The sequence below is a fragment of the Dasypus novemcinctus genome, chromosome 11, assembly GCF_030445035.2.
Source record: "Dasypus novemcinctus isolate mDasNov1 chromosome 11, mDasNov1.1.hap2, whole genome shotgun sequence".
NCBI classification, from domain to species: domain Eukaryota; kingdom Metazoa; phylum Chordata; class Mammalia; order Cingulata; family Dasypodidae; genus Dasypus; species Dasypus novemcinctus.
This window is the reverse complement of record NC_080683.1, coordinates 57,494,066-57,520,273: the sequence shown is the minus strand read 5'-3', so window position 1 is coordinate 57,520,273 and position 26,208 is coordinate 57,494,066. Positions and strand designations below refer to the sequence as shown.

The 26,208-nt window shown below is 36.0% G+C and overlaps 1 protein-coding gene across 3 annotated transcripts in view; it reads left to right on the top strand.

Annotated features, from left to right (window-relative positions):
- CEP162 (centrosomal protein 162) overlaps positions 1-24,167 on the top strand; it is a 74,558-nt gene extending 50,391 nt beyond the window's left edge. Inside the window, exons 22-28 of one of the 3 annotated variants that reach the window (XM_004462623.4) lie at positions 643-855; positions 3,088-3,538; positions 3,623-3,740; positions 6,186-6,327; positions 8,465-8,563; positions 18,986-19,120; positions 23,180-24,167. In XM_004462623.4, coding sequence (XP_004462680.2) covers positions 643-855; positions 3,088-3,538; positions 3,623-3,740; positions 6,186-6,327; positions 8,465-8,563; positions 18,986-19,120; positions 23,180-23,386 — 1,365 coding nt within the window. In that variant the 3' untranslated portion in view covers positions 23,387-24,167. Of the gene's footprint in view, positions 1-642; positions 856-3,087; positions 3,741-6,185; positions 6,328-8,464; positions 8,564-18,985; positions 19,121-23,179 lie in introns of all 3 variants that reach the window. The other 2 variants (XM_004462622.3, XM_004462624.4) reach the window with 2 other exon arrangements.
- Positions 24,168-26,208: the final 2,041 nt, after the last annotated feature.

The window sequence follows — 26,208 nt, the reverse complement described above, 5'->3', positions numbered from 1 at the left end:
CCGAATCCACTAATCAGTACCAGAAGTCGGTGCCACACTGTGTTTTCCTCCCGTTTTTATTGGGGGAGATGGAACTTAACTCCAACCATCGAATAGTTCCCGAGGCGGCTTGCACACCATGGGCACCAACCTCCACGGTGTGGAGGGCTCTACTCACGATTCCTCTGTGCAGATGGGTCGTCTCCTCCTTCCACACTGTCCAGGATGTTGCAGGATATTCCTCTGGTCTCCTGGGTCCTCCAAAAGATGCTTTAGGTAGCTCTGGGTAACCACCAACTGCCCTGTTTCAGGAGCTGACGCCAGGAGCTCCTTACTCCGATGCCATCTTGGCTCCACCCCAGCTATGAAGTTTTTTAATCAGATAATCTAGGGATGTAAAATTTGAAATTAATTTGTGCTTCTATGCATTTGATTCAGTCTGGAGACATGATATAAAGACCTCTTTGAAATCTAGACTTGATCAGTGTATAGGGGTAGGTATATAGGAACTCTGTACTATCTACATGTTTTTTCTGTAAACCTACACCTGTTCTAATAAAAATAAAATAATCTGGACCTGATAGCACAATCTAAGTTTATACATTAAACTGTCTAATTTTACTTTTATTTGTGATCTTAATATGTCCAAAAATATTTTAATAGGTTAAGGAAATGGAAGGAATTCTAAAGAGAAGATATCCCAATTCTCTGCCTGCTTTAATATTGGCTGCATCAGCAGCCGGTGATACAGTGGATAGAAATACAGTGGAATTTATGGAAAAAAGGATACAAAAGCTAGAAGCTGATCTGGAGGGCAAAGATGAAGAAGCAAAAAAAAGCCTTCGTACCATGGAACAACAGTTTCAGAAAATGAAGGTAATTGCAAGGTGGTCATGGAGAGGGGGTTCAGAGATTAACTACAGAATCGGGAGAGAGGGGAGACTTGGCTCTCATTTTAACAGATAGACCTAATCATCTTTTCCCATAGCACCTTTACCACACGTGTCAATAGGTGCAAAGAAACCTGGATTTATCCTATCTTTGTGCCTTCCTCCAGTAGGTTTTTTTTTGTTGCTCTTTTTTGTTAGTTAGGCCAGTAATTTATTCAGGCAGGGAAGGACAAGAAATGGGAGAAAATAACAGACCATCGGTCCCAGGTAGAAAGGAAAGGGTTGAAAAGTGATAAAGTAGGCCGATTTACAGGCTACAATTTCCCAGTATAGATTATAAATCCCCAGGTTTACTTGCATAGTGATCTAAGCTGGGGAGCAGGCAGTCATAGTTGGGGTCCAGAGGTGAGAGCTCCTCCAGTAGGTTTTTCTTTCATACATGGAATAATCACACTCATACCTCCTTCTTGATGAAATTAAAAATAGTGGAAATGGGGGGGAGGGGAGGAGGGAGAAATAAATATATCTTAAAAAAAAAAAAAAAAGCAATAGTGGAAATTAAGTCATTGAAAGACAGAGTAAAACAGTCCTGATACATATTCAGTATAAAATGGGGGAAAAATTACTGTGGTTGAAAAATGGCTTCACTGAAATTTACCTAAAAGTGGGTAAGGAAATGAGACAGAAGTGTATGTTTTCGGGGTGAGACCTGGCAGGGCAGCATCTGCAAAACACCAGGTTTATGAAGCAGGGCATGTTGTTTACTTTTTAAAACTTTGTTAGCATATTTTGTCTGTCAGTTATCCATGCTAGAGGCTTTCACAGACATTTAGTTCATCCTGCTTAATCTATACATTCACCTGTGAGAAGCAGAATTGTTAACCCTGTTTTACACAAGAGGGAACTGTGTAAAGTGTACAACTGTCTTACCTAAAGTTCCACTGCTGGTGAGTGGCAGGCTGTGGCCTCAGACCCAGGTAACACTGCCAGCCCCAAATCCTTTACCTCACTGCTGCTAGGAAGCTGATCCCATTCACACAGATTCCCATCCTGAGAGAAGAAACGAATGAAAGAATGCCAGATTCCAGAAACAGTGAAAGGTTAGAAACCTAGAAATACATTGATCTGGGAGGTACGGTCACATAATGGAGGCTGGCTGTCCTTTACCCTCCCTTCACATCTCTGCACCTACCTCGTTCACTTCTCTCACTGTCTGTCCTCCAAGGTTTACTCCTTTAACCAGCCAGATTTCAGCCATCCTTAACTTTCACACCCTGTGCCCCACTTCGCTCATCTGCTTCTCCATTCCTCCACTTGCACTGCTTTATACTTTCTGAAGATTGCACAGTTGAGAAAATGTGGCTGACACAGGTATATGGGTGCCAGTCTCATGAACTCTTCCTACTGTATATGGCTCATCAGCTCCTTCTTCCATTCCCCTAAACATTCACTCCAAACCTTCATCAAGTTCATCTTGTCCTTTCTTCCTCACTCACTCCTTTGAGCAGACCCTGCTACCTATATATAGGAGACTATAGCATAATGGAAAGTGCACAGGTTTTAGAACTGAGATGAACTTCAATCTAAGCGCACCTCCATCATTATAGCTTCATTAACTTCTCAGAGCCTCAGTTTACTCAGTGTAAAAGAAAGAGAATCACCTACCTAGTGCCTGTTATGACATTTTTACTCCTGAATAATTTTTGTTACCACATCATTATACCACCATCATTTTTTGTCTGACCTAGATTACTACACTAACCTAAGTAGTCTACACCTAATTTCTTTGCCTATCCTCTAATCAGCCCTTGACGTGGCAGCCAAAATTATATCTTCCCTCCCACATACACACCTTATCAGTAACTTCTTGTTGCTCTTAGGATAATTACATGGCCTATACATCCACAGATGGCCAAGCCCCTCCTTCTTTTCAGGTACGTTCTCACACATACTTACAGGTTTTATTGTGAGGTATAAAGTAAATTTTGGGGTATACAAGAAACATGTATAATTTAATATTTATGATGCAACATGAATTATTAAAATATGTAACATAAGCCAATAATATATAATGTTAAGCCCATCAAAGAGTAGGTATGCAGAGTTGGCAGCACCAGGATATATGAGAGCCTGAATGAAGGAGTAGGTAGGGTCTTGTATAATGCAGGTCTTCCATAACTATTTAATGAAATGTTTAGCAGTGGATTCTTTTCTTCAGATTCAGTATGAGCAGAGACTAGAGGAGCAAGAGCAGCTACTTGCCTACAAATTGAAGGAAGCAATCCAGAACCCACATGATCACTCCTCCAGGGTTAAAGCACTTGAGAAGGAAATTGATGACATTAAAGAAGCCCATCAGATCACTGTAAGAAACCTTGAAGCTGAAGTAGACATCCTTAAACATCAGAATTCTGAATTAGAACTCAAGAAAAATGATAAAGATGATAAAGATTTCCAGTCTATAGAATTCCAGGTAGAACAGGCTCATACTAAAGCTAAGCTAGTAAGACTCAATGAGGAACTGGCTGCAAAAGGGAGAGAAATACAAGACCTTTCTAAAACGGTGGAGAGGCTTCAGAAAGAAAGAAGAATGATGCTTTCCTATCAGAACTCTAAGGGTAGAGAAGAAATATCTGCCAAGAAGGGGAAGAAAGGTGTTTTACACACAGGTAAAGGAAATGCAAACTCCGTCTCTGGAACTCTGGATGGTAAGCTTTACCAACCACATATTTTTACTGATTCCCAAATTTCAGAGGTCTTACAAGAAAACTTGAGATTGAAAAATGAGCTAGAGAGATTAATTTTGGAAAGGAATGAGCTGAAGATGAAATCTGAAGCAGCATTGAACCAATTTGAAAATTCCATGAAAAGGTAAAATGTTAAACTATTTATAAAAATATGGGGACCTAAAAAGATGAAAATTGAACAATTTTAAGACATCGTCTTTCTAGCTAGTTTGACCTTGAATTAACCGAATTCTGAGAAATCGTGTTACATAGCTGAACATAGATCTGTTTCAGGTGCAGTCCTCTACCTTCTGGAGGGCTTTATCAGTTTTTGGCTTTCTCTTGTTTCTATTCTTTCTCCACTGAAAACTTATCTGCTCTTATGACTACTATGATTTATTTTTCAAGGCTTCCCTGAGCTCAGATGTTAGACTTTCAACCATTGTATTGTTCTTCTTGGAACCAACGTACCTCAAATTTCCTGTTTTACCATGAGCAAGCTTCCCCATCCCTCTTTGTCCATATTCTTGTGTTAGCAGGGCCTGCTTTACCTCCTTTATTGGGTTCACAGCCTATGGGTACTTCCTTATATGAATGGTTTTCTTTTGGTTTCTCCCTTGCTGCATTATATACAATACAAAAATTCCCACTTAAAACTACTTTCATGTGTACAATACAAATCACAGTATTGTACTACCATTACCACCATCCATTACCAAAATTTTTCATCACCTCAAGCATCATGTCTGGTTTATTTCACTCAACATTGTGTCTTCAAGATTCATCATTTTTTTATATGTATTAGAACTTCACTTCTTTTTACTACTGAATAATATTACATTGTCTGCATATATATTTTGTTTATCAATTTATCTTTCAATATTCATTTGAGTTGCTTCCACCTTTTGGCTATTTTAAATAATGCTGCTCTGAACATGAGTGGACAAATACCTGTTTTCAATTCTTTGGGATATAGCCCTAGAAGTGGGTCATATGGTGATTCTATATTTAACTTTCTGAGGAACCACAAACTCTTTTCCACAGCAACTGTACCACTTTCTATCACCACCAGCAATGTATGAGTGTTCTTATTTCTTCGCATTATCTCTAGCACTCATTATTTTCTGCTTTTGGGGGCTTTTTTTGTTGTTGTTAATAATAACCATTCTAATGGATTTGAATTGGTATCTCATTGTGGTTTTGATTTTTACATTTCCCTAATGGCTAATGATAATAAGTGTCTTCTCATATGCTATTAGTCATCTGTATATCTTCTTTAGAAAAATATCTATTCAAGTTATTTGTCCATAGTTTAAATTGAATTTGTTAATCTTTTCATTCTTGAGTTGTAGGTGTTCCTTATATGTTCTGGATACTATACCCTTATCAGATATGTGATTTACAACTATTTTATCTCATTCTGTAGGTTGTCTTTTCACTTTCTTGATAATACCATTTGATAAACAGAAGTTTTTAAAATTTTGATAAAGCTGAGTTCATCTAATTTTTCTTTTGTTGTTCATGCATTTGGTGTCATATCTAAGAATCCATCATCTAATACAAGGTCCTGAGAATTTTCTTCTGTGTTTTCTTCTAAGAGTTTTATGTTTTAGCTCTTATGTTTAGGTCATTGGTACATTTTGAGTTAATTTTTGAATATGGTACAAGGTTAGACCAGTGTCATTCTTTTGGATGTATAGTTGTCCCAGCACCATTTGTTAAAGATATTATTCTTTCCCCATTATGTGGACTTGGTATCCTTGTCAAAAATCAATTCCCTATAGATTTTTATTTCTGAACTCTCACTTCTATCCCATTGGTCTATTCATCTGTCTTTATGAATTTATAAAATTTTGTCACAGAGACAAATGAATAGTTCTCAGACTTAAGGCCCAAATTAGTTAGGGCAGATATCCTTGTGTCCCAAGAATTATCAGTTATCATAAAGATCATTTTATTATTCCAACATGCAACTAGCCCAGGAGTCATATCATGGACCAGAAAGTGTTGAATGTTGCCTGGAGATAAAGCATTGAAGGTTCAAGGGAGCAACTCTGATTATCCAACTAAGAATCTGGGCAATAAATCTGTGTCTTAAAATAAAAATGGCAGGTATTTTTCTTTAAACCAAACAACATGCAGATCCTTCGATTCCTATAGAAAGTACAGCCCTATGTGGACAGGTAGAGTGGACTTTGAGGTCCAACTCTGCTAGGCTTAAACCCTACCTCTGCAACTTTCTTATCTGAAGCCCTAGATGAGCAACAGTATGTTGCAGTGTGCTCATGAGTGGTTATAAGAATTCATATGTGGGAAGTATACAGCACTTAGCACAGTGTAGTAAATATTGGTGCCCTCTCTCCCTTTGCTTTTTTAATTTTCATGCTTCTTACAATACTTTTTTTTACTTTCTTTTTTTCTTTTATTTCAAAATTTTAAAGAACAATCATGCATACCATATACAGGAGTCCCATATATTGCCCCATATTGTTGTGTTACATGTTTGTTTGTTTTTTGATAATTCTGAGTTAAAGGTTAAAGAGATATTCTATGTAATTCTATGTATGGTTTTCTTTGGTTTGCTCTGTAGGATCAAGGAAGACACTGCAGCACATATTGCATCTCTCAAAGCATCTCATCAGAGGGAAGTAGAGAAGCTCCTTTGCCAAAATGCAGTAGAAAATTCTTCTTCCAAAGTAGCTGAACTGAATCGTAAAATAGCAACTCAGGAGGTTAGATAACAAAATCTGTTTTCATTGTTCTTTGCCTTTGACATACTTGATTTTTTAAAGACTGTTACAGAATGTTACTTAATTTTGGAAATATTTTTTCAGGTTGGTAATAGAAATGAGAAATTATTGTTGGCTTAATTTTTTTTTTATAAAGGGGTTACCATATATTTAAATTTTTAGGTATAAAACTACACTCCATAAATAAATGTTTTTATGGTTTTATCCCTACATTCCTCAAATCATACCCTAAGTGGATTGTAATGGAAGGAATATGTCTAATATGATTGGAACTTTAGTGCTTGACCTTAAACATTGAACCATCTCCTGCTACCCCTACCTCCAACTGATAAGTAATTATCCTCAGTCATTCTTCTTGCCCTGTTACTCTTCATTTGTTAAATCAAGAGTGATTGGGGAACTTTAGACATTAGGCACTTAGGAATAAAATAATGAAGAGAAATATATACAGCTGTAGCCTTTATGAAAGAGGTGGTCCCTAAGAATTATGACTGGAAATGCTAACAACTCATCAGCATTCCCTGAAATATAAGTCTACCTTATTAAATAATATGTATAGTACTCAGAATATCTGCTAACCTCTCCTTTGTGGCCCATCTTCTGTGGTGTTAGTGGGTTTAAAAAAAAACAGTAAATTAGGATATTTATCTGCAACTTACTTTAAAATTATATAGTGAAGAAAAGAAAATAGAAAAAAACTAAATGTGGAAGATGTTTTTAATAGCATTTAATGAATGTTGAAGAGTACAATATTCATTGTACCCTCTAGCTTTTCTCTAGACTTAAATTTTTAAAATTAAGCCAAGGGAAAAAAATTGGAAAAAATTATGTCACCACAACCACCTCACCTGTAATTATTTAGTAGCATCTCAGTTAAAAACACGTCCCTAAATTGGATAAATCTGAAGATGGATATGATGAAATGGTTGTTCATTTTCTTAGGTGTGATAATGATATTGTGGTTTTGTGAGAAAAATGTCCTTATTATAAGGAGATTCAAGTTGAAGTATTTGAAGTACTTAGTGGTGAAATGCCACAAGATCAGTAACTTAATTAAAAATAGCTACCAAAACACACACACACACACACATTAGCATACAAAACACACATCCCCATACACACATACATATATACACACATGTATATAAATATACAGAGAGAGAAAGTTTAACAATTATTGACTTCAAGTGTAGGGTGTATGTTTATTTTACTATTCTTTGCAAAAAAAAGTTGGGGGAAAACAAACAAAAAGGAACTTTACCCATATTTTAATACCTCAATAAAAAAAGATTTAAAATGCTTTTTAAAAGTAACCATTCATACAGCTATGCAAATAAACTCTCTAGTTTTGTTTCCCCATGGAATTGGGTATTAGTGGACAGTGTAGCATTAGATAACATAATTACATAGTAAGGAGCAGCCTTAGAGGGGTGGGAAAAGTGGTGTCATAATGCCAGAGTCAGCATAGTCTGATCGTTAAAAAAAAGAGAAAGCACCAGAAATAAGATATGAATTTTTCCCAAGGTCTTGCACTTTCTTGATGGAAGTATTTGTTGACATATTTCAGTTCCTTCATCTAAAAATGAGATTAACGTGTATTTCAACAGGTCTTCTTAGAATTAATGTTGTCGTAATATAAACATGATTGACATTTTTTAGTCAATAGTGCTTTAATAAAAACTATTACCCTCCTTAATCACAAAGTACAAAGATAATATTGATCACTTTCTTCAAAACATTTTGACTTTACTGAGGTTGATGTTAAAAGGTATTTTTTAAGCCTTCAGAAGGAAAAAATACAAATAAAGAAACCAAATAGGTTCATAACCATTAATTTATAATATATGTGGTATTTTATTTTTTAAATGTTGAAGTAGCCTAAAATAACCCCTTCAGTGGACTCCATTACTATGCCAATTATTTCTATTAGAATTGGGTAATTTTTATTTTAATTTTTTTCTTTTATTATTTTTTTATGTTTTTGTTACTGTTGTTGAATTGGGTAATTTTATAATTTTTTTTAAGTACAAAAAAAGAGCCATGAGTTTGCATTCTTATATTTTTTAAATAATGTTTAAGGATGTTTTGTTAATTCAGTACTTCAAATATAATTTTCTAGGTACTTATAAAACATTTCCAAAATCAAGTTAATGAACTGCAGGGTAAACAAGAGTCTCTGGTTGTTTCTCAAGTTAGAGAAGAAATTTTACAGACTGAGGTAAGAAATAACAAAAAAACTGGCTGACATAAGTTTTCTTAGCCATTTCAATCATATTTATATGTTTTGTATAAATCTTTAAAGAAATGCACAGATGTAATGTGAAAATTTCAATCACATGTCAAGCACATAGTAATAACTTTATTATAATAATTTCATGGAAAATCTTTCCCCAGATGAAGCCCAAATATTAATTTGTTAAGTTGATTAATTTGTTAAATTATTTGTATTTTTGTATTTGCAGGCAAGATTTCGCAAGCAGCAGGGAATTGGGAGAGTGGTGTTTGGTTCTCTTGTTTGATTTTTTTAAAAGGTATAAATTGAATGTCCAAGGCAATGTCTACATTGAGTAATAATACTATTTAATTTGGTTTAAAAAATAGGTAACACAACCTTGCCAGTCAAGCTTGAGCACCAATAACAGTACCATGACTTTATGAAAACTCGCCATTTTTACACTCAAAGGTCTTTTTTGATTCCAGAAAATGTAAAAAGCAAAAAAAAGCAGGAAAGCTGTGCATTCTATTCTTTGAAGCATATGCACCATTTTTTAAATTATTGTTCAGTGATTCATTAAATCACAAAAGCAAAAAGCATACAGGTAGTTACATTATGAAAAGATCAGTGTAAAACCACTTTGCAGTTTTGCCACTGTCAATTTAAAAATTCTTGTTCTAGTACTTGAAAGGCTGTGTAGTTCAACATTACACATTCTTTTCAGTATTTTAAGATGTACATTAAACAGCATAAGCACTAAATTAAAATTGACTACTGACTGATAGTAAATTTTTTAGGAAAAAAATTAAAAGGAAGCATGTATGTGTGTTGACAAGATAAAGAACATGGTAAGTTTTAGCCAAGTTACAGTGTTGTTAGTCACAGTGATGATCTTAGTTTAAGAATTGCTAAAATATTTTGAAAATAGGAAAGCTACAAGAGATGGTATCTATGTCTAGTTACTGGAAAACTAAGTAAAACACTTAGTGAATAAAAAATGAATAAAAGTAAGGACAATGTGGCTTTTGATTGGAATATCAACTTTTTATTGGAGTATTTAGGCCATTTGCATTTAATATAATTATCTATATATTTTGGTTTAAGACTACCAATGTTTATGTGTTTGATATTTGTCCACTATGCTTTGTTCTTTTCTTTCTTTTTCCCTATCATCTTTTGGATTTTTTTTCTTTTTCTTTTTTTAAGGAGGTACCGGATATTGAACCTGGGACCTCATACATGCAAAGCAGTGCTCAGCCACTGAGCTACACCTACTCCATGAATTGAGTATTTTTATGATTCTGTTTTTTCTCCATTATTGCCTTATTTACTATTCCTCTTGGTTTAATTTTTTAGGGTTTGATTCAGGTTTATGATATATAAATTTAACCTATTCAAGTCTAACTTCAAATATTATACCATTTCATATATAAGAATGAACCTTACATTTTGTTTCTGTTTAACCCTTTCCCTTCCATTGTGGCACTGTTGCTGTACATTTTACTTCTACATATTCTATAAACTCCATAATATGTCATTATTATTTTTGCTATAGTCAAAATCTTTTTAGAAATTTTAAAATGAGAAAAATATCTTCTCTAAATACCCACATATTTACTATTATTGACAATCTTTTCCTTTGTGTAGATCCAAATATCTGTGTAGTATTTTTCTCTGCCTATTTTTTGTAGTATGTAGCTGGCAATGAATTCTCTCAGCTTGGTTTGTCTGAAAAAGCCCTTATTTCACCTTTACTTTGAAAGGTATTTTTCATTAGGCATAGAATTTTAGGTTGATAATTTTTTTTTTCCAGTACTTTAAAGATGCCTCTCCATTGTTTTCTGGTTTTATAGTTTCTGATAAGAGGTCTGCTATATTTCTTTTCATCAATCCACCATATATACTGTTATTTTTCGCTGGCTTTTTTTTTATTATTATTATTAAAGAAGTTGTATGTTTACAGAAAAATCGTGCAGAAAATACAGAGTTCCCATATACCTTTTCTGTCCTTTTTTTTTTTTCTGGGTTTCCAGTCTGATGATAATATCAGAACAAAGTAGATTTCAAAACATAGAATATTTTCAGAGCTGTATGGAAGAACACTTGGGGTCATTGCTGCTGTCTTTGTTTTTTTAATTCAGTCTTTTTTCTCTAATTTACTTTGGATAGTTTTTATTATATCTTCCAGTTCTTTGATTCTTTCTTCTGAAATGTCTGATATGCTCTTAATCTCATCCAGTATATCTTCCATTTCAGTTATTGGGTCTTGCATCTTCAGTTCTAATTGGGTGTGTTTTTTTTATCATTTCTCTCCTTCTTGAGAAGATATGGTATATCTATTTTAGGTGTTTTAATCTTTTTTTATTAATCATATCACATTATTATGCCTAAGTGTTTTTCTTTTGGTTGATTTTTCAGTTGATTTTCCTTCTAGTTATGGCTCATTTTTTCCTACTTTATTGCATGCCTTGTAATTTCTAATTGGATGATGGACATTGTAAGTTTTAGGTTGTTGGTGTTAAATTTTGTTGGTTCTTTTAAATAGTACTGGACTTTGTTCTGGCACTTGGAATCAGTTAGCTCTTTTTAAATCTTGTTCTTAAGCTTTGTTGAACTGAGCAGAGAGCAGCCATAGTCTAGGAATAATGTATTCCTATTACTATGGTGATACTCTTCTGAGGAGTCTTGTTGATGCTGTGTAGTATTATGATGCGTTTCCTCTCTGGCTGGTGAGAACATAAGAAATTCTCAGCCTTTGTGAGCTCCAGGAATTGTTTCCAGTGGTTTTTTTTCCCCCAGCTTCAGATAGTTCCCTCTCACACGTTAGTTCAGTACTTAGATGAAGACTTAAGAAGACCCCTCTTAAATATTCTATGTAGCTCTTTCCTCTCTGTTACACTGCCTTGCAAACTCTAGTTTAACTTCAGTCTTCATTGTTTCACTTTAGCAAGACTGCAGGGCTCTTGGAAACTGCTTTCAGGCAATAAGCTGGGCAATCATAGAGTTCATCTTGTTTGTTTCTCTTCTCGCGGGAACCACAGTTCTGCCATGCTGTTAACCAATGTCTACAGTTGTTTCATATATGTAGTCTCATGTTCTGTTATAGTTGTTTAAGGAAGGAGGGCAAAGCCCTGTCCCTTTTACTTCATCGTTGTTACAAAGGAAAGTACACTATATGTTTTAAACAGTATTCTATTTTTAATATAGTTTTTTTTTATTAGAGCATTTGTAGGTTTACAGAAAAATCATGCAGAAAATAGTTGCCTATATAGACCCCACATACAGTTTTTCCTGTTAACATTTTGCATTTGTGTGCTACCATTGTTATGATTGATGAACCAATATTATTAAAATTATATTATTAACGATAGTCCATAGTTTACATTAGCATTCACTGTTTGTGTTGAATAGTACTGTTGGTTTTAAACATTATTATTCTGATATCAGATATACAGTGTAGACTTGCCCATTTTAACCAAATTCAAGTATACAATTTGGTGGTGTTTATTACATTCACAGTGTTATGCTACTATTGCTTATTTGTTGTTTTTGTTTTGTTTTTTTAAGATTTATTATTACCCCCCTTGTGGCTTGTTCCCTTCTTTTTTGCTGTCTCTTCTCTGTGGCAATTCACTGCACGTTTTTTCTGTATCTGCTTTGTTATGTCATCTTGCTGCGCTAGCTCTCCATGGTGCGCGGGTCATCAGCTCTCTGCAGGGCACGGGCCATCAGCTCTCCACAGCGCGCGGGCCAGCTTGCCTTCACAAGCTTGCCTGGGATGCAAACCCAGGGCTTCCCATATGGTAAACGGGAGCCCAACTGATTGAGCCACAGCCACTTCCCTGTTTGTTTTTAAAGTAGATTCACAGAGCCATAAGAAACTGAATAATGATTTAGAATTTTTCTGCATACTTAAAGCGAATACTCATAATGTCTTTGGGAAGTGAACCATCTCCAACTTACCATGGTACAAATGGAAATCTAAAAGGATTTTTTCCATACTCTTTTTTTCATATCCATGCCTTTGTAACCTAAAATGTCTCCACACCATATCTTTTTTAAATCTCACCTGGTGCATGGGGAAGAACCTTATCAGTCCCTAATATATCTTCATTTCATTGATGCTAACTCAGCCATGTGTTTCATCTTGAGCACTTGTTCTAGTTTCCTTGTTGTTAAAACAGATACCATTCAATGGGTTGGTTTATACAATAGGAACTTACTAGCTGATGGTTTTGAGGCTAGGAGATAACAAAAATCAAGGCATTGTCAAGGCAGTGCTTTCTCCCGGAAGACTGTGGTGTTCTGGGGCTGGCTGCTGGTGATCCTTGATCCTTGGCTTTCCTGTGACATGGCACTGCACTTGGTGGCCTCTCCTGGTTTTCCTGGGTGCCATTGACTACCAGCTTAATATTGTGGCTTTCTCCATGTGTGTCTGAATTTCATTCTGCTTATAAAGGACTCCAGTAACAGGATTAAAACCCACCTTGCTTCATTTGAGCTCCACCTTAACTGAAGTAACCTCAAAATTTCATATTTAAAATGGGTTCATACCCAAAGGAATGGATTAAGATTAAGAACATGTTTTTCTGGGCACATAGTTCCAAGCCACCATAGTCTGCCTTCTGGACCCCAAAAAGACATGTTCTTTCTACATGCAAAATATATTCATTCCATCACAGCATCCCAAAAGACTTAAGTCATTTCAGTAATAATAACAGTATAAAATCTCATTAGATTGATTATGGATGTGGTCTATCCTGGGACACAGATGCCCTGTTTGTGGACCTGTGAAACCTAGAAACCAAGTTATCTGCTTCCAATATGCAATGGAGGGATAGGCATAGGATAAGCATTCCCAAACCAAAACGGAAAAGATGGAAAAAGAATAGGAGTTACAGACTCAAAACAAATCCAAACCCCAGCAGTGCAACTTCCATTAGGACTTGAACCTTTATTCAGTCTCTATAGAAAAAAAGATGGTTGGTGCTAATTACTGCTAATTTACATATTTTGCTGTTAGTATATTCATTTTACTGATCATAGATTATTTTTGATTAGTGAGATTACTTTTAATGTACATAAATATTCTATAAAGACATCTTTAGAAACCTCTAGTATCATCTGTAATTGTGGCCCACTAATAAAAGTTGTATTGTAACTTAAATATTCTAGAGATAGTGCTGTAGTTTTATGAACACATAGTGGAATAATCATGGGGTTTATGATTTGAAGACATGCATGTAAATTCTAACTTGGTCACTTTAATTCTTACCAGCAGTTTCAAGTAAATGTTTAGAGTTACATAACTACCAGAGGCCAAACTTGGTTTTCTATATAAAGGCTAGGAAACAGCATGCCAGTATGGCTGTACCAGGGATTTCTCTTCAGTAGGGAAATTTCTCGCAGCAGTCCCCATTGCCATCCAGGTGCTATTCTCTTTGCATCACAAGATGACAGCACAGGTGCAGAGGAATAATCCAAAATGCCAGGCAGAACCACCCTAGCTTACATGTCCCATACTCTGCAAAAACCAGGGTCTCATTATAATTCATGCACGTAGCTTCTCTAGTTCCCACAAGCCTCATTCCCCATTTAAAGAATCATGACACACAAGACAGCTCAAAGGTAAATTTTCTCACCAGGTATTTCAGTTCATAAAAAGTTCTCCAAGCCCAGATGTGATTCACCCATCATTGGTTATTTTTACTACAAGTAGTGTGCCTGATTACATAGTTGATATTCTCTATTAAGGGGAGAACAGAGCTAGAAAGTTAACCCAAGGTCAGTTTCTCATGCAGAAGGAAAAAGAGTTATGTTTACCCTTTATTCACAATCACTATTGATGTTTTTAAACTGTCCAAGGCTTTTTTTTTTCCTAGCTATTAAGGGGAATAAGACCTACCTTACAGCAACCTTCATTTATTCATTTAACAAATACTTAGTGAGCAGGTGCCAGTGACTAGCCTAGGCTATTGGGATATAGTGATGTATAAAGCACTTGACGCCCTTGCCCTCAAAATGCTTGTATTCTTGTGGGTGGGACAGAAAAATAATCAAATTAACATGTAGACTGTAATGTTTCCCAGGTAACTTGCTTTACTTCAGAACTGGACCCCACACCCACCTCTAAACCAGTCATTGGCAGGGGAAACTGGACAGCTATACAGGGCTTTGATCAGAATTCACCCCTGAAGTCATATGAATACTTGAGCAATAGCAGGGCCTTCCCAGCAAAGAAGTAGGGAATGGCTGGTGAAGAGGCAATACTCAGTGTCTCCTTCAGAGCTAGACCTGATTTGAATCAAGACCTGTCCAGACTGAGTGCTCACAATCTCTAGCCATTCCTCTCAGCAAAGAGGTCAGGAACTCATGGAGCAGATAAGATGCATAGTATTAAGATAACATAGAGGGAAGTGGACTTGGCCCAGCCGTTAGGTCGTCCGTCTACCACATGGGAGGTCCGTGGTTCAAACCCTGGGCCTCCTTGACCCGTGGAGCTGGCCCACGCGCAGCGCTGATGTGCTCAAGGAGTGCCCTCCCCCCCCCGCCACGTAGGGGAACCCCACGCACAGGGAGTGCACCCTGTAAGGAGAACCGCCCAGTGCGAAAGAAAGTGCAGCCTGCCCAGAAATGGCCCCGCACACGCGGAGAGCTGATGCAGCAGATGACACTACAAGAGGAAACACAGATTCCTGGATGGACAAGGAAGAATGCACAGCAGATGGACACAGAGAACAGACAACTGGGGCAGGAGGGTGGGGAGGGGGAAGGGGAGAGAAATTTTTTTAAAAAGACAACATAGACACAAGCAGACCATGCTCATTTAAAATGGAAAGAAAATCTTTTGTGGTTCAGTTTGAATTGGAAACTGTAGTTTTTAAGATTGTCTGCTCACCATGAGTAAGAGGACAGAGTGAAAACTGTCTTCTCTGTGGAGAGGACTCTGAGCTTACAGAGATGGTTTAAACTTTCCCATCTGAGCGTTCCTCTGCAAGTGACCCATGATATTTGTCTCCTTCACCAGGAAAGCCTGTTAATCCACCTTTTGCGACATAATCTGAGTGAATCCCTCCCTTTCACTAAGTAATAATAATTATTGAAAAGATAATAGTTTTATTCATTGAGGAATATGTTTTATACTTTTTTCTTGATGTTAGTCGTTTCCACTCCTGGGTAGTGTGTATTCAATTTTCAATATATTCTTTTTTTTTAATTTTTTATTTATTTATTTTTTATTAAATTGTCTTTTTTTTTAAAGATACATAGATCACAAAAAATATTACATTAAAAAATATAAGAGGTTCCCATATACCCCACACCCCATTCCTCCCACATCAGCAACCTCTTTCATCATTGTGGCACATTCATTGCATTTGGTGAATACATTTTGGAGCCTGCTGCACCACATGGATTATAGTTTACATTGTAGTTTACACCCTTCCCCAGTACATTCAGTGGGTTATGGCAGGATATATAATGTCCAGCATCTGACCCTGCAATATCATTTAAGATAACTCTAAGTCCCAAAAATGCCCCCACATCTCATCTCTTCTTCCCTCTCCCTGCTCTCAGCAACTACCATGGCCACTTTCTCCAGATCAGTGCTACCGTTTCTTCTGTTACTAGTCACAATAGTTCTGTATCTTTTTTTAATTCTAGTATTAATACATATTAATGTGGAGAAATTAGAAAGTATAGCATTGCCTGTGATCCCACTACCTAGAGATAACTACCAATAACATTTTGTTATATATTCTACCAATTTTTTTTTTCTATTAAAAAGATAAACATCATAGAGAGCTTCAAATAGCGTGGGTGTGCATGTTCATGTTTGTGTACGTGTATGTACCCAGGACTTCTGTTTAGATCCCAGGCTCGTAATTACTAAAATTATTTTACCAGTCTCCTCTTGTTGAATATCCAGAGTGTTTCTAGTTGTTGTTTTTTTAAAATACACAAAAAAATTGATCATGCATCTTTGCTTATGTATCCAGTTATTTTGCTAGGATGAAGTCATTAAAATACAAGGATTTTTAAAACTATTCAATTTTAATTATGCTCTTCAGGGTTCTTTAAGTAGCTACAAATATAGGGAAGTTTTTGCTGATCTTTGTCTGGAACCATATTTCTGAATTTATATAATTTACCAATGACTTTTTTTTTTGATCATTGAGAGTTTAATTCATTAATTACTTCTTAGGTAATTGTAAAACACCTGTTGTCTACCAAGCGCAGCTCTAGGACTAGGTCTGCTGACAACAGAATAAGATAAAATCCCTGTTCCAATAGAGCTTACATTCCATTTGGTGAGTTAGGCAGTAAACAACTGAGGTTCTGTAAAGAACATAGAACATAGACCTTAACATATAGTAATGCCACAACTCACTACTACTTGCCCCTTAAAATTCACTTCAAACCCAGCAGCCTTCGGAACCCTAATGCCCACCTCCTCTCTGAGTTAGGTGTCCCTCACAACCACCTCACTGCTCCTTGGGATCTCTTCATTGTGGCATACCATAGCAGAATTCTCATTCAATTGACTGCTTTTTTGACGAGACCAAAACTTCCCAGCTGGTGTATTTGGGATGGGTTACATGTATACCACGAGATAGTGACAGCCATAAATGTTTGTTTGTTTGTTTTTTTAAGATTTTTAAATTTATTTCTCTCCTCCCACTCCCTCCACCCCCACCCCCATCTGATTTCTGTGTCCATTCGGTGTGCATTCCTCTGAGTCTGCTTCTCTTCTCATTAGGCGGCTCTGGGAACTGATTCTGGGACCTTCTGGAGTGGGAGAGAGGTGATCATTCTCTTGCGCCACCTCAGCTCCCTGTTCTGCTACGTCTTCTTATTGTCTCTCCTCTGTGTCTCTTGTTGCATCATCTTACTGCGCTAGCTCTCTGCGTCGGTGGCATTCCCACATGGGGGTGCACTCCCGTGTGGGCAGCATTACCACACAAGCTGGCATTCCTGCATGAGCTGGCACTCTGCATGGGCCAGCTCGGCACACGGACCAGTCTGCCTTTACCAGGAGGCCTTGGGCATCAAACCCTGGACGTCCTATATGGTAAACAGGAGCCAACTGCTTGAGCCACATCCGTTTCCCCATAAATGTTTTATAATGACAGAATACTCAGAATCATTTTGCAACCATTAAAAACTTCACAGAAGTTGAAATTATACTGATAATTATGTGTATGGCCCTGCCTTGAAAAACTTCCTTAGTTCAGTAATCATCGTTCTGACAGCTAAGATTTTTATGCCTGGTACCCACTACCAGAACATACTCCATAAAACCCACCTCTCTCTGACCTTTCTGTCAAGAAATCCCAGTTACAGTTTGCATATTTCTTTGCTCACGGATGACATGTTTGCCATCAGTGATGTTCTACATTTAAAATATTTAGCTTCACCTCTGATATAATTTCTCTTATTTTCATACTTCTTCAACAGAGGGGTATATGATTTTCTTTAGTATTATTACCATTGTTATTTTTAGGTGTTAAATGTGTCTGTGCAAAATGTGATTGATTTTGTTCATTTTCTCTATTTTCATTTATTACTGTCTTTTGATGTTAACAATTAGTCAAAATCTGATTCTTTATGGTTCTTCTAATTATATGATATAAAGAAAATGTAATTGCTTCACCAAGCCTGAGAAAATGTCCCCCTTAAATCCCCCTCCGTTTTATCCCCAGGGGCCGTAAAAATATTTCCATTTTCTCTGTGGACCATGGTATGAAAATGGGCTAGAGTTACTGCCCTAGACTATATCCTCTGAGAAGAGAGGACTATGTCTTTCATCTGTGCACCCTCAGGACCTAAGACAGCAGCCATCACAGAAGGACCTCAGTACTCAAATTCTCCATTTTATACACTTACATCCATTGTGGAATGAATTACTATAAAAATATAGTGATGTGAGCCATGAGAGAATTCTACAAATAAAATTATAGGGAATTGGCAGTGGAAGAGGAGTCCATATTTTTAAGCTCTGTATGTGTTGGGTACTATACCATGTTGGGTGCTTAAATGCATTACTATTTAATACTAAAACTAATCACCTTTTTAAGAAAATACCTTGTAGTAGAGCTGAATACTCAAAAGAGAGTGCCCCCAAACATTCCTTGCTAAACTTCTTCTTGAGTCCCATAATTGGCCTGCGGTCCATGGAAGGGAGAAGATGATCCAGTTGTCTCAGAATGCAAAGTCAACTCAAAGCAGGTCTGAGCCTAATTAACTTCATGAGCATGGGGATGGAAAGCCATTAACTACTATAACAACATTACTCTTTTTGTTAAGAAGATGCCTCTTATCTAGAGAAATTTTATTAAAAGAAGATAATGTTTTTCAAGCCCACTTATTAAAAATAATTTCCTTCGTTATTTTAGTTTTTCATTTACTTAATACCCTTAATTTTAGATTACAAAACTCCTAGAAGAATTGAGAGAAGCCAAAGAAAACCATACACCAGAGATGAAACATTTCATAGGCTTAGAAAAAAAAATTAAACTGATGGAAATGAGGCATGAGCAAAGAGAACAGGAACTTCAACAGGTAAAATAGTAGACCATATTTATATATTTGTGTAATGCTTTGCTTTAATGCCTCTAATTTGCTGTAGTTTTGCCATCTCTAGCAAGTTACTTCTTAAAGTGTTTCCACTGATCTTGTTAAAAAATTAGTTTATAGCTTTTTAAGTGAAATTGAGGCTTTAAATCTCTAATACGGGAAAAATAGAGAAAGTACTTGTTTAATTTTCCTAACTGTTGATGGGTACCTAAAAACTGATGGATTTTCCCTGGGAGTAGGGCTTTGGGAATAATGTTTCATATTCAAGTCATTTCAGTAAATGTTTATAAGAAATACATTTCTATTTAAGTGTGATCATTTATAATATTATGTACCTAGTACTTGCAACATCATGATTACCACACTTAATTACCCACAACTAAAATAATAGAAATTTAAAATGGCAGAAGAGCACAGCGTGTTTTAAGGAACTTGCCTTGGTGCAGATGTCGTTTTACTGAAGAAGTGTAAAGGTATATATAATTTGAAAACAAAATATTAAAGACATGCAAAGTGTTATGGTTGACATGAGTTCCACATGGAAACACAAGCTATGTTTTATTTTAATCATATCAAGATTCTAGCTCATCATCAGTGTAGGAACTAAGCTATATTCTGATATGTAGGACAAAAATTAATGTAATTGACTTCTAATTCTTACCCTTAAACTCTTATTTTTGGATTCTTTGAAAAACACTGGTGAATCAGAGCTAGGTACTCCAGAAAACATGTTCTTAATCTTAAACCATTCCTATGGGGACAAACCCATTGTAACTAGGACCTCTTGATGAGATTACTGAATTAGGATGGGTCTCATTCCTATTGAGTACTTTATAATAAGCAGAAGTATATTTAGACACACAGAGAGAAAGCCATGGCATGAAGGCAGTAGACAGGGGAACCAAGAGAAACCAGGAGAGGCTGCCGTGTGACAGAAAAGCCAAGGACCCAGGATCACTAGCAGCCAGCCCCAGAACACAGCAGTCTAGTGGGAGAAACCATTGCTTGATGATGCCTTTATTTGGACTTCTGGCCTCAAAACTGTGAGCCAGTGAATACTGTTGTTTAAGCCAACACATTGCATGTTACCTGTTTTAGCAGCAAGCAAACTAAAATAGCTTGTGGGACCAGGAGTGGAGTGTTGCTATTGCAAATACCTAAAATGTAGAAACAACTTTTGAATTGGGAAGTGGATAGAGGCTGGAAGAATTGTGGGTGCTTAATAGAAAAAGCCTAGATTGCTTTGAAGAGACTGTTAGTAGACAGATGGATGCTAAAGGTACTTCTGATGAGTCCTTGGAAGTAAATGATGAATGTGTTATTGGAAATTGGAAGATAGGTGATCCTTGTTATAAAATGGCAGAGAACTGAGAAAAATCGAGTTCTGTTAGATTAGATGGAAGGCAGAACTTGAAAGCGATGAACTAGGGTATTTAACTGAGGAGATTTGAGCACTTGTTTTCCTTCTGGAGTGGGAATGTTTATTCTATGCCTGTCCCTCCCTTCTTTATTGGAAGCAGATAACTTGGTTTCTGGGTTTCACAGGTCCACAAACAAAAGGCAGTTTTGCCCTGGGATAGGCCACACTGATAAGCAATTAGATACTTCATACTGAGCATTGTTACTGAAATGATTTAAGGCTTTTGTGATGTTGTGATGGAGTGAATGTATTTTGCATGTGGAAAGAACATGTCTTTTTGGGGTCCAGAAGACAGACTATGGTGGCTTAGAGCTATTATGTACCCCAGAAAAACATATTCTTAACCCATTCCTGTGGTTCTGAACCCATTTTAAATAGGACCTTTTGATAAAATTACTTCAATTAGGATGTGGCTTAATCCTATTATTGAAGTCCTTTATAAGCAGAATGAAATTCAGACACACACACAGAAAGCCAGGGCATGAAGCCAGTAGTGATCTGAATGCAGAGAAGCCAGGTGAGGCCACTGTGCATTTCCAGGTGACAAAAAACCAAGGACCAAGGATAGCTGTCACTCTTCCCCAGAACCCCACAGCCTTGCAGAAAGCATCACCTTGATGATCCCCTGATTTTGGGATTCACCTAGGCTCAAAACCATCAGCCAATAAATGCCTGTTGTTTAAGCCAGCCCACCACATGGCATCCATTTTAGCAGTGAGGATACTAAAGCAAACATGTTTTGTGTAAGCAGACCATCAACCTTAGTAGAAATAAGGTTTCTACTTATTTCACTAGAGCCTACCCATATATGCCACTTTATAATGCCTGTGCTAGAAAACGCTTGTAAGTTGTTAGTATGTTTGAGATTTGCTTTCTTACTTGCTATAGGCAAAGTTTATTGCCTAATAACAAATGATTTTTTAGTCTTGTTATAAAAATATGAGTAAAAATTTATATGTATATTTATATAAGAAAGACTAAAGATATTGTTTAAATCCTTATAATAAAATATAACTTTTGTTCATTTAAGCAAAAAAGTAATAGGACATCCTTGATTTAGAGAGAAGGTGATGGATCTCAATTTTATATACAGCAGAGTAAAATGCCAAATTAATTTCAATATGTAAAGGGCATCCAAAACCTTCAGCAAAGTATAATGTTCAAAGGATCTTAAAATTGAAAATTCATATAATATTGCATGTTCCCCTAAGCACCTGATTTATACAAAATATTTCTGATTTGCTTTTAAGTATAGAATTATTTTATATATAGAATCTTTTTTATGTATAGAATTTGGACAAATTATGGATAGAAATTATCTTAGATTCAGCATGTTTAATATTTTGACACATCATTTTTTTTATCTTAGCTAGCTGTTTTTGTATGTCTAGCTTTCCTTGGTTTGTAATACCTATGAACAATGATTACCGTATGGTAAGGCATTTTTAAAATATAAGTATAATTTGTTACTGGGTGACGTACCTTCATGTTTTAGTTTCCTAGGGTTTCTATAACAAAGCACCAAACTGGGTAGCTTAAAACAAGAGAAGGTTATTGTTTTATATGAAATTCTGGAAGCTAGAAGTCCAAAATCAAGGTGTTGGCAATGCCATGCTTCCTCTGAAATCTGTAGGGAATAATCTGTCCCCTGCTTCTCTCCTGACTTCTCATGGTGACTTGCCAACAATGCATGGCACTCTGCCTCAGGCATCCGGCGGTGTTCTCTCTGCTCTCCAATTCTCCCCTTATTATAAGGATACCAGTTGTAGTGGATTAAGCTCCACACTAATCCAGTTTGATCTCATCTTAACTAATAGCATCTACAAAGCCCTTATTTCCAAATACTGTCACATTCATGGGACGGGATAACACCTCAATTCACAATGGAAGAAGTTGATCCACATGAGCCAGGCAGTCTTGTGTGGTAGTTAAGAGCACAGGCTGAAAAAAAAAAAAAAGAGCATAGGCTGCCTTGGTGTGTATCCTGGGTCTGTTCCAAAAAACAGCTGGTGTGCAAACCTTGGGCAAATTGTTTTTAACTTATCTGTGCCTCCATTTATTTGTCTGTAAAATGGCAATAAATAATAGCATCTACCTTCGAGGATGTTGACAGGATTAAATGATTTATAATATGTAAATTCTTAAAACCATGACAACATATGATAGGTGCTACCTGTGTGCTATTGTTATTCTCTTCATTTCTGCTGCTGTAATGTATGATTCATTAATTACATGTTGTATGCCAAAACTGTCTTGATTGCATTTCAATTGGTATTCGTAAGAGAAACTGATTTTTGGGGTATTTGAATTCTTACCAAGATATTAGAAATTTCTGGTGCTTTAAATGGTACTTTTTTAAAAATTCACAGTTAAAACACACACACACATAAAATTCTTGATTAGAATTGGATCCTAAGTTTCCCACTTCTTCTTAACCTGCAGGCTCGTTGATGAGCAAAATTGAGACTGTTACATAAGACTTCCCCTCTTGCCCTCTCCCCTCTGACATAGAGGTCACAGGTTTGTTATACTCAGTATTGTCTACTTTAGCTCTTTGAGATTGTTAAATGCACTTCACCCATACTATGTACTGGAAGAATAATAAGCATTTTTTTTATTTGTAGATAATACAGCAAACACGCCAAGTAGTAGAGAGCGAGCAAAACAAAGAAATTGAGAAATGGAAAAGACTCGCACAGTTAAAGAATCGAGAGCTGGACAAGTTTCGCACAGAATTAGATTCAATATTGGATGTACTCCGAGAATTGCACCGACAGGGGGTTGTTGTCCCAGTTGCTTTTTCAGATGAGGCCAATGCCCCAGAATATTAGTAGAAACGTTTAATTTCATATGACCTCATTAAAAGGACTGACGATGGATGGGACTGTACCGTTGTCAGGTAAAGCTTTTGAAAACAAGTTAGGCCCATACTCTCCCAGAAAGCAAACAACACTAAAGTAATATTTCAAAATAAATTGTTCTTAACCAGAGAAAGAAAGGAGGGGAAAAATGCACCATGGTGTATTTTATTACAGATTAACCACATTTTAAATAATTTATGGACAAGTCCCTTTGTGTCAGATGATTATATTGTAAAAGATCTCACATGATAGAAATGGAAAGAAAAGAAAATTGCAGTTAATGAATGTATCATTTTTAGTGACCCAAGTATATATTCTTAATTTCCTTTGTGCCAGAAAAATTTCTCCTATTTGTCATGGAAACATTAGAGGAATGTGGGCTTGGTGGCTTAGGCAATCACATCAACTGTTGGCTGTGTAATAGAGCTTCCTCTATAATTTAGACAAAAATGATCATTTCTCTTCAAGCAGACAGTGAATTCTCTTGTGTTCTCAGTTTTCTACTGCTTGTTCTATGTGGTGCTTTTTTGCACCTGATTAAAGATGGAAAATATATTTTGCAAGTAACTGGGAATTTGATATATCCATTGTTTTCATCTTAATTTAAAATATGGCATATTATTTAAGACACATCCTAAATGCCAGTCCTACCTACTTTTTTTTGTAGCTTTTAAAGTTGTAAACAATATAAAATTTTCACTTTCTCTGTTTAAAAAGTTATATATATCCATTAAAAAATTACAAACATGCATTAAAGTAGCTGGGTTGTGGTTTGTATTTTACATTTCCTATTTCCTAAACCAGATATTGAACATGTAAGACAAAATTTGTTTTGAAGTGTTATAGCCCCTTTGTTTTAAAGTGTTCTAGCCTAGTAGAAAGCTGTCCAGTAGAAATATAATGCAAACAACATGGGTAATTCTAAATTTTCTATTAGCCACTTTTAAAAGGCTAAAAAGAATCTGGTAAAATTTTAATAAATTTTATGGCATCTAATAGAGCTAAAATATTATCAATATAAAAATTTTTTAGATTTTTACATTCTTTTTTCATACTGTCTTCAAAATGTGTATCTTTTATAATTACAACACATCTCAATTTAGACTAGCCACATTTCAAGTGCTCTGTCACCACATTAAGCAGTGCAATTGTTGTAGAATAACAGTTACTTTATGTGAAGTACTTTTATTTCAAAAGATGGGGAAAATATTGTATATATCAATGATATGAAATAATTAGAATAAGCAAATTCACAGAGTCAGAATGTACGATATAGGTTTACCAGAGGCCCGGGGTATGGGTAGGGAATGCTTAAAATTTACAGTTTCTATTTGGGATGATGGAAAAGTTTTGGTAGTGTAACATGGTGGTAGTAGCACAACATTGTGAATGTAATTAACAGCACTGAATTACATATTTGAATGTGGTTGAAAGGGGAAATTTTAGGTTGTATACATGTTACTAGAAAAACATTTTAAAAACCATGGAACTGCACAACACAGTGAACCCTAAGTTAAACTGAGAACTATAGCTAATACAAGTATAAAAATGTACTTTCATCAATTGTAACAAATGCTCCACACCAATGCATCAATTGTAACAAATGCTCCACACCAATGCATCAATTGTAACAAATGCTCCACACCAAGGTATTAATAATAGAGTGGTATATAGGAATCCTGTGCTTTTTGCATGTTTGTTCTGTAAACCCCCAACTTCCTAAAGAGAAACAAAAACCGTATTTAACACATTCAAAAAATGGACAAAATAGGTCTTGGTGAAATAGCAAATGTGATGTGTGAAAATTTGTAAATATAAGGAATGCAATTATTGTCTTAATGTACAGATTTTTTAATGTTCCTTTCCTAAGAGGGTAGAAAGACCATTATAGTTTGCTGTTTTATTTTTTTATGTGAAAGAATTTTTTTTCAGTTAAAATATAATTTTTCTATTTTGGTTATTATTTGAGTGTGAATTTTTGTCCTTTTTATCCTCAAGCCTGTGTATTAATATATAGCTCTATCCCATCCCTCTCCCTATCCTGTTGACTGAGTATCTATCGATGGACCATTCATTTCAAGCATAAACATTCCAAACTGATTCTGAAACACAGGAAAGTGCAATTTTGATGATCCCTTACTCTAATTTGGAATAAGCTGGGCATATGACAGATATTCTATTTACAGATTAAAGGTCCATAAGTAATATGAGAGCTGTGTTTTACAACTAAAACCTCAGGAACCATGCCCCATTCCTTAGATGTTGCCCTTGGGGCCCAGGGGGAAGAAGAATATAGAAGGTAGAACCTTTAGGCTGTCTTGAACAGGAAGGCTTTTTTGAAGATTTCATAAGCTCTGAAAATGATCAGTCTTCTACCAATTGTATCCTTCTCACAATATTACAAGGCACTTGTATCCACAGGGCTTCCTTTAGGAACATTACCAGGTAGATTGCTTGCTGTGGATACCTCTGGTTCTTTTCAGAGATTTCTGATTGGACCTACTACATGTGAGCCCATAGCATCCTATGACTAACATCTACCCCAAAACTCTGAGTAATTTGGGCTTTAGTATTGAGGTTCCATTCCATATTGCAAAAATCCTCTATTTGTGACTACTATTTAGGGGAAAACAGATATTCTTCTTTCTCACCCATACCTACCAAAGACTTTCTAGGTCTAAGATCCACAGGCATATTGTTTAACAGAGGTATTCTTAACTCAGAAAAAAAAGGCCACTTTACTTGGCTACTCAGCTGCCATCCTGCTTTGAAACGAAGTTTGAAAGTTTTCT